The 9917-nt window shown below is 32.7% G+C and overlaps 1 protein-coding gene across 1 annotated transcript; it reads left to right on the top strand.

Annotated features, from left to right (window-relative positions):
• The first annotated feature begins 2038 nt into the window (after window positions 1-2038).
• Window positions 2039-7239, top strand: CSN3 (casein kappa). The gene is made up of 3 exons (XM_045450396.1): window positions 2039-2092; window positions 5578-5610; window positions 6778-7239. The coding sequence occupies exons 1-3, from the start codon at window positions 2039-2041 to the stop codon at window positions 7237-7239; spliced, it is 549 nt and encodes a 182-aa protein (XP_045306352.1).
• The last annotated feature ends 2678 nt before the right edge of the window (window positions 7240-9917 follow it).

Here is a 9917-nt window from a genome sequence, read left to right as displayed (position 1 = left end):
TTATTTCTGTCTTACAAAGTGATGAAGGCAATTTAAAGTACTCATTGGTTTAAGTAGCTGATAAGGAAAAGTATGGGCTTATCTCTCTGATATCTATTTATGCTAAAAATGGAAGAATTACTATCACTTTACAGAATTTTTGTGTGCATGTGTGCATGTGTGTGTTATAATTTTTTGAGAACTTAACTGGAGTCTTATTCATCATAAAAATTTACTGTTCAGTCTATAATTTTAAGTTACCTGGTGATTACAATACAATATTGTTGTCTATATTCATGATACTTGTCAAGACTGGATCTTGATTATTCCAACCAAAACAAAAAAATAGTAATTATGTGATGTGATAGAAGTGTTAATTATCACTTCAATGGCAACCATATTACAATATGGTAAATTTATACAGTGTTGTATGCCAAATATATTTTAATAAAAAAATTAATTGGCATGTAAATAATTAATAAGGAACTCCACCTCTCTCAATGAAATCTGAGTTTGCTGCAGGTTGTTCAGATTTGATTCCATAGGAGTTCTTTTCTATCCACTGATATCCTATCAGCAGTTTTGAAGTCAATTTAGTAGACAGTCCAAATCATTATTACCTGGGAATGGAAGCAAATAGAGTCTGATGTGATTCCCCTTCCCAACCCTGGGCTTTAACTCTGTGAACCTCTTTTGTACAACTGTTGGTAGGACTCAATTTTATTACACATATGGCAAAAACAATAGCTACAACAGGATGTAGTTAGTATTTACTTCACAAACATGATACGCACTTAAACATTAAAAGTCTGAAGTGTTATATGTATCTTTCTAAAAAGACAATTTATTAAAAAAGAGTCAAATAGGGGGCCTGGGTGGCTCAGTTGGTTAGACGTCTGACTCTTGATTTTGGCTCAGGTTATGATATCACAGTTCATGGGATCAAGCCCCGTGTCAGGCTCTACACTAATAGCACGGGGCCTGCTTGAGGTCCTCTCTCCCCCTCTCTCTGCCTCTCCCCTGCTCATTCTCTGTCTCTCTCTCTCTCAAAATAAATAAATAAACTTTTAAAAAAAGGGTCAAATAAGTAGGTGTGACAACCCTATATTCCATTAGAAGGATAAAACTAATTTACTTTTTTAAATATTCAAAACCACTGTAATTATGATATTTATATTTCTTATTAAAACAATCAAGTTAATAATATCATTTATGATTACTACCAAAATATATTATAAAGAATGCAGTCTCAGGCCCCACTCCTTCCCTCCATCTTACCTATTTCCATTAGATCAATCATGGAATTAATAGAATTTTAGAAATCACTTAGTTCAAACCTTCAGTTTATAGATTAGAAAGATAAGGTCTAGGCAAGAGAAATTACTTGGCTAAAGTTACTCAAGTAGATAGGGACTGGACTTGAACTCAGTCTTCCAAAGGAATGTATAGTCTCAACATCTCCAGTCTAAAACCTCTCAACTAGTTTCTGTTGTTTACAAAGCTATGCCTAACTCTTTCACCTGGCATTCAAGACCTCTCCTTTGCTTCCCTAAACTTTCTTTTCAACTTTATCTTTCCCTTCTTATAAAATACCACTCCCTTCAAAGTGTCCATGGATGTTCCCAAGGCTTTCTCCTCTACTTGAAAAGTTTTTGTCCCTATCCTTCTCCATGGACAAGTCCTACGTATATGCCATCTTCTACACAAAGAATTTGATGATTCTCTTAACCAAAACCCTCTATCTGTAGAGAAACACTTGTGGAATTTTCCACTTTCTTTCTTTCCTCTTACACTGATTTGTGTATGTTGTAACTCTCTTCCTAAAACTGATGCTAGTTGTTGGCAAAGCCTGTATCAGATTCACCCTGTTAATTTCAAGTTTGTTTTTTCTTTAAATGTACAATAAAATATTTTCTACCTTGGCTAAATCTAACCATAAATCTGGTTTTTCCCTTAAACCAAAAAGAAAACAAAACAAGCAAATATTGTCCCAAATCAGTCCTAAATTATAACAGATCCTCTTAATTTAATTTTTTTTAATTTACTTTCAGGTGCAATGATGAAGACTTTTTTCCTAGTTGTGAATATCCTTGCATTAACCTTGCCATTTTTGGTGAGTTGATTTCATCTAATCAATTTGTATTAAGATTTTAAGAAAATTTTATTTAAAAGTTCTATTGTGGAAAGTGAAGTTATATTTCATATAACAAAGTAACTGCATACTTGCTATATTTTCTTAAAGTTTTATTGATTTTATATTATAAAATTATAGTCACGTTCTTCTGGATATGATTTTAGCTCCCAGGAATTAAGAAATCACACTTTAACATGTATGAAAAACCCTTAAAATTCTCATACTATACAGAAAATACATTGGGGAGGTAAAGAGAGAACAATTCTGGAAATATTTTTAAGTTATAAAATGTTCTAAAAATAATTCTTAAAGAATAAATATATAAGTCATAACCCAGGATCATAAATTCCTTTTATTTAACTTTTTAAAAAATTTTTAATGTGTTGTTTTTTTTGAGAGAGAGAGAGATCCAAGAAAGAGAGATTATTCAGGGATCCCAGGCACTTATTTGCCCATAGCAAGAACAAGAAAACAAACATAAGATGATGTTAGATGACCATCTCTTAGATTATAAATTTTGGAAGGTACTAGTCTTTGTTTCATAATTCATGTATTATTCAATTTAGACTTCCTTTTAAGCTAATATTTATTAAATAATTCTATTAGGTAAATTCTTAGAGTCAAACTCCTTAAAATTTTGAATTATTATGACTTTTACATTTATTTTACTTCATTTATTCCTTGAAATTCCATTTTACTTTGCCCACCAGCACATTTTGAACTTAGGTTTTCTCTCTGAATAATCAGGATTAAAACTGAAATAAGAAAATTATTATTTTAGGTTCCTGGACACATTGCCAACATGTGTTTGGGAGTGGGAGTTCTCACACAACACCAAGCAATTATTGGACACCAGCAGTGTGTCAGAGATTCCAGCTCCATTCTGAAACCATCTACCCAGAGACAGTGTCAAATTCCACAGGTTGAGGGTTCAGACTGTCTCGCTGCTCTCACTTCAGACACTAGTCACAAGCCCAGGCTGTTGCTTGTAGTTCTGAAGACTGGCTATCAATGGGAGTTTCCCACATTCCCCTCCTTGGATTTGGTTAATTAGCTAGAGCAGCTCACAGAATTCAGGAAATGTTTTACTTACTAGATTACTGGTTTATCATAAAAGGATGTACTCAGAAACAGTCAGATGAAGAGATACATAGGGTAAGGTATGTAAGAAGGGGTACAGAGGTCTTATGCCCTCTCCAAGAAAGTCACTTTCCCTGAATTTCCATGTGCTTACCAACCCAGAAGCTGTCTGAACCCATCCTTTTGGGGTTTGATGGAGGCTTCCTTACATAGGGATGACTGCCTAAATTATTGGCTGTTGTCTGCTGACTCAACCTCCAATCCCTTTCCCCTCCCTAAAGGATTACAGAGTGGGATTGAAAGCCCCAACCTTCAAACCAAAAAGTTAGTTTCTCATGAGGCACCTGGATAGCTCACTGAGTTAAGCGTCCCACTCTTGGTTTCAGCTCAGGTCTGATCTCCTGTTTCCTAGGTTTAAGCCCCCTGTCAGATTCCACGCTCCCAGAGCGGAGCCTAGTTAGGATTTTCTGTTCCCCTCTCTCCCTGCCCCTCCCCTGCTGGAGCTCTCTCTCTCTCTCTCAAATAAATAAATAAACATTGAAAAAAGAAAAAAGGTTGGTTTCTCTGGCAACCAGTCTCCATCCTTAGGTGGGGTCCAAATTCACTTCATTAACATAATGAAAGACACCTTCTTCCCAACCCCATGCCCATCACTTAGGAAATCACAAGGGTTTTAGGAGCAGCACTGTGCCAGAACCTGGAATGAAGACCAAATATATATTTTTTATTATAAATCGCAGTATCACATGATCCACAACTGCCTGGTCTATAGCAACCTCTTCCTGAGCTACTTGAGCTTACTGTAGCTCCCAAACACTTCTTCCCATTTTCACAAAGGCTTCAAGCCCCAGAGACATGAACAAATAATTCAAAAAGAATGAAAGTTTATAAATTTTACCATTCAATCTTGTGAACAATCAAAACTATACATATTTTGTGATAGTATCTTATACATGTTAATTTGTCCCTTCTCTCCAAATATAGTTAGGATAATGTTTATTAGTAACATTATGTGATGAATTGCACAATCTTATAGCCTACTGGTGGCATTATAAGTTGGCACAGTTTTTCTGTACAGCAATCCGATAATTCCCATTAAAGGATTTTTGTCACCCCCAAAAGTTATATTTTTTAAAACTATTTTAAGGCATCTATGAAAACTATTAAAAAGGACAGTGATATACAGATGTTACTCATCTATCTATTAATAAAACATTTTTTGAAAGAAGCCTTAACGGTTAACACTAAAGAATAAACATTTCATGACAGGATCATTTATCATTTATTTTTCGACTATAGATATTTGAGTATAAAAACTATATGATAAATGGGAAAAAAGATGAGATATTGCTTCTTGAAAAAAAAAGCAAGATACAATATGTGTACTAACAGGAACATATACTAGGAACATATGTACAGATTGATATAATATGAAGATGTCTAGATTATCTCAATTTTGGGGTATACGCAAACTTTCTACAATGTTCATATTACCTTTTAAGTTTTAATTTAGTAATTTAGTAAGTTTAGTAATTTAATGCATTTAGAGCAAAGAAATCTCTATCTCAACATATGTGAGTTTTATTATTTTATCAAATTTCTAATTTTCTGTACCAACATCATCCAAAAGAGTCTTTTTATATCCAAAGGATATGTGTGAACTGTCCTAAACTAGATCTATCATTTTTTAAAATGTTTAATCTTATAACCTCATCTCAAAAGTTTATATAAACTTTGTGAGTTTTTAAAGCTCTCTATATATGCCTATGGAAATTGTTTTTTCACTCCTGATTCCCTATGCATGTTGCAACCCAGAATTAAGAAAAGTATTATAAAAACAAATGAAAGTTGATTAAAAAAACACTATTTTTTATATAACATTATATATTAATGTTATACAAGAGGCCGTTCTTTAATCAAAATAAACCTCATAAATTATCTTAGCAGGAGAGCAGAAAAAACTATGCTCAATGCCCCTCTTATTTATAATAATGTACACTCAAAAATCAAACAAAAAAAGAAACCAAAAACACAATGTAAATTCAATACAAATTGAATATAGGTTATTCATATTTTCCATTTAAACAAATATGTATATTTGTTGGCATAGGAGTCAGATGATCATACTATTTGCAACCTTAAAATTTTCTCCCAGGTGGTGATTTTTAAAGATTTTAATTAGCTTATTGCTATCACTTCTTGAGTGGCTCACAGACCTTACAGATTAAACAACCATGGAGAATGCATTACAATATTTTACAATATTAAAGCAAAAACAGAGAAACAATATTTTGTCTTTAGTACAAAAGATTTTTAAACCACAAAAAATCTGGACTTTGTCTTGCTTTTTTTAACTTATTTCTCATTTTTGTGAACTGCAGCAGGGTGCACAGGTGCAAAACCAAGAACAACCAACTGTAAGTTTCTTTTCATTATTTCTTGTAGAGACATGAACTCTAAAGTATAATATTATGCACAGTTCAATGGTACTTAAATGTCTTCTGTCTAAAAATTAATAAATAAACCCCATAAAATGATAATCTTTACCAAAAAAATCACTTCAGCAAACAATCGTATGAATCGACCTCAATATTCACCTGAAAATCTTGGATTTTTTTTATGACCCAAGTCACGTATTTTTGGTTTTCATGTATATTTTGCAGCATAAGAAAATTAGCTCAGAATTTAATATTGGGGAGAAAAGGAAAACAAATGTAAAGTTTAATATCTCTCCTGACTAAAGACTGGGGGAAGGATCTTCTCTGACCCATCTTTGAATACCTCTCATACACTTGCATTTACTTCCTCTTTTTGTTTTCCAAATATGTTTGAATGAACACATTTAGATATGTCTCCTTTCATGAGAAATAGTTGCTTTGGAGTGTAATTTGTTGATTTGTTTTTACTCACATGGGAAGATTTAATGACGTATTTTTATAAATTCACATAACCAATAGAAGAGAGGCAAATAAAAACAGAAAATTCCCTAAGTGATCTTTAGTGAATAAAATGAAGCTGAAAAGAATCCAAAGTATAAATCCAGGAATCCTCCCACATCACATTGTTTTACTATTCTGCTATAATTAGTTTAGAAAAAAAAATGTGCCCTCAACCTAATCTCTAGATAAATAAAATTTGTAAACAATTACAAATATGTGGTAAGAACACAGATATACACATATTTTAAAAGCTATATATGCACATATATTTTTTTGCATGTGCTATGTTTGTGCATAATATGTCATAGCTCTCTATGAGACTTTTCTAGATATTGTACTTATTATAATGCCCAACATTTATTGAGCACTATTCATATATGCCAAGACCTGGCAATGTGGTTTACATTATGGATTACCTCATCTAATCTGTTTGAAACTAATATTATTTTTAATATTTGTTGAAAATCAAGAAATGGAAGAGAAGTGTACAAATCTGTATCTTGTAAAATAATATGGTTGTTGAGTTCACTGCTTCCAATATTGTATTTCTTCAATGTCAAATACTAAAATATATTACTTCAAAAAGTTCTGATTTAAGATTCTAGCCTACAATTATACCATCTGCACAATGTATTCTTTTTGCAGTGCCGTGAAAATGATGAAAGATTGCTTAATCAGAAAACTGCCAAGTATATCCCAGTTCATTATGTACTGAGTAACTATCCTCACTATGAGCCCAGTTACTACCCACATAAACCAGCTGTACCAGTTAATAATCAATATATGCCCTATCCATATTATGCAAAACCAGTTGCAGTTAGGCCACATGTCCAAATTCCTCAGTGGCAAGTCCTGCCAAATACCTACACACCCACTGTAGTACGTCACCCACACCTACCTGCGTCATTTATTGCCATTCCCCCAAAGAAAATTCAGGATAAGACAGGCAACCCTACCATCAATACCATTGCTACTGCTGAGCCTACACTTACTCCTACCACTGAACCAATAGTGAACACTGTAGTCACTACAGAAGCATCCTCAGAATTCACCATCACAAGCACACCTGAGACTACCACAGTTCCAGTGGCTTCAACCATGGTCTAAAAACTCTAAGGAAACGTCAAAGAAGATGACATCACAGGTAAATGAGCAAAAGACAAAAATAAATAATACAGACAAGATTAAATTTCTGACTCTTGATTTCGGCTCAAGTCATGAACTCACGGGTTCAGGGGTTTGAGCCTCTGCATTGGGCTCTGCTCTGTCTGTGCAGACCCTGCTTGGGATTCTCTCTCTCCCTGTCTGTCCCTCCCCCACTTGCTCACTCACCCTCTCTCTCTCAAAATAAATAAATAAACTTTAAAAAAATATTTAATAAAATTTTTTTAAAAATAATACAGACAAGATCCATGGATTCATCAGTACAATCATAACATCTAAAATAGTACAATAGACAAATTAAGTCTGTTACAGGAGCAGTCAAAATGGGTTCATTATCATTTTACTTTGGTGGTGCCATACCATCGATATAGTAGATTCTGTTTCAGTAAGAAATGAAATATCTTATTTTACAAAGTGAAGAAAAATTTGAGCTTTTATTATCAAACTTAATTTCAACAATTGGAACACTACTAGAATCGATTAGTTTTACTTTATTTCTGTTCACACATGAAGTAAAAACTTGTGATTTTCTTACCTCAAACATAAATTTTCTTAGAACATTTATACAGAATATGAGTTTAAATATATTTTAAACATGTGATCATGTTCTTCCACTCTAATTTTGCCCTAAATTGAATAAAAGGAAATACATTTCCCATACATTCCTTTATTTCAGACATCATTTCAGAAAGGACCCATGAAGTTAGGCACCCGAAATTTCTCATATTGTAAGATAAACCCATGAAAGAATTGTAATTCTTAATTTAAAAAGCACATACGTACTAAAAGAATATTTTCAGAATCTTAAATGTGATGCCAATATTCCCATTTATTATTTGGATCCAATAATAAGGGTGAGTCTAAAATAACTTGCAACTTATGGGAAGAAGTTAAAGGGAAAGATCAATAAAATAGAAAATAACCAAAGAGTTTAAATAATTTGGGGAGAAAATTGTGAAATTTGGCGTTTCTTTGCAATAAATATTTTCAGTACATCACAATGCCTATATGTTATGTAATCTAAAATACAACACAGTAATCTGTGTTACAACTGGAATAGCATTAGACCACAGAGGGCTGTTTCTTCCATCTGTGTGAATTTGGGCAAGTCACTACTCTCTCTGAACTTTCACTTTCTCTTAATTGTGGTTTCTATAAGACTCAAGTGGCAATGCATATTGTGAAAAGATTGTAAAAACTGGTCAGTCTACAAAACATAATGCATTAGAAAAAATAAAAATAATAAATAATAAAATTTATTTTTAACCAACATCTTGTCCTTACTAAATGGTAATTACTTTATATAATTACCTCTGATTATTCCTATAGCAACCATATGGGACAGATTATATTACTATGTTGAATTCACACACACAAAAATAAATACAAACAGGCCTATGGATCTTAACTAAATTACCATAGCTCAAAAGTTCAAAACTGGAAACCAAACCAAAACTGTCTGATTTCAGATGATAAAGCTTAATTACTATGCCATCTATTTCCATACAGGCTGTCTAATGTGCAGAAAAACAGAAAATACATTATGGTTTCCTTAGATCAGTGTATGTGTAAATTTTATTATTTGGTTGCTATTTAATAGGACATATGGTAGGAAAAAGAAGATAAGATGCTGGATAAATTTTTGACTTATTAAAATTTAGAAAACACAATGAGAAAATTAATGGAGACAACATGAAAGCAAGTAGTACACAGTTACATATTTTATTGATTCAAAAGATGTTACATGATTATATTTTTAATGGAATAATCATTATTTCAATAGTTACATTTGTTCAAAACTCATGAACCTAGATTTCTAAGCTACAACCAGTGTATAATATCACTTGTAAAGAAGCATGTAAAGAACATTGTCTTGGTGTAAATATTCAGTGAAGTCAATTATTCTCAGTTACTATAAGCCAATTTTAAATATTTATATTTAAATATTTATATTTAAATTTTTAGTTTGATAAAATCCTTGGATACAGACATAAGAGATAAATCATTTAAGTTAAATAATAGTGTACATGAAAACTGTTAACACATTATAAATTAAATTCTTAAACTGTCATCATTTTTTATAGGTCTTGCTGAAACCAAATGACTACTCCAAACTCTTCTTTGGTCACCCATCCACCTTCATTCAAGAAAGAGAAAGTGATTTCAATGGATTTGGCTCCTTTCTCTTCTCCCCTTACATTTTACATCCATGTCTCATTTAATTTTTTGTTTCTTGCACAATAAAGCCATTTGAATGCAAGCGGATCTCTTAATTGAGGAGTCTGTGGATATACCTCAGGGATCTTTGAAACCTTGAAAGTCCAAGGCAAATTTAGTGTGAGTTTGAGTAAACAAGTTTATCTGGGGCAAAGTTCAAAATAGCATCTAATTCTCAAAGTGGTACATGGTCTAACACTGGTTAAGAACATCTTCTCCAGGATGAGACTGGAACATCTAAACTTACAACTAAGTCATTGGGACCAGGAAAAAGCTAAGCCATGGTAATCCAGTCCCAGGGACCACAAAAGTGACTCTTGAGAGCCCTAGAAACTCTAGAGTTAACATTAAATTTAAGTGTTCCAATGTATCGCTAATGATAAGATCATTCCCAGGAGCAATTT

The sequence above is a fragment of the Leopardus geoffroyi genome, chromosome B1 (assembly GCF_018350155.1).
Source record: "Leopardus geoffroyi isolate Oge1 chromosome B1, O.geoffroyi_Oge1_pat1.0, whole genome shotgun sequence".
Lineage (NCBI taxonomy): Eukaryota > Metazoa > Chordata > Mammalia > Carnivora > Felidae > Leopardus > Leopardus geoffroyi.
Note: the sequence above shows the minus strand (reverse complement) of the source record. Positions and strands in the feature narration are given on the sequence as shown.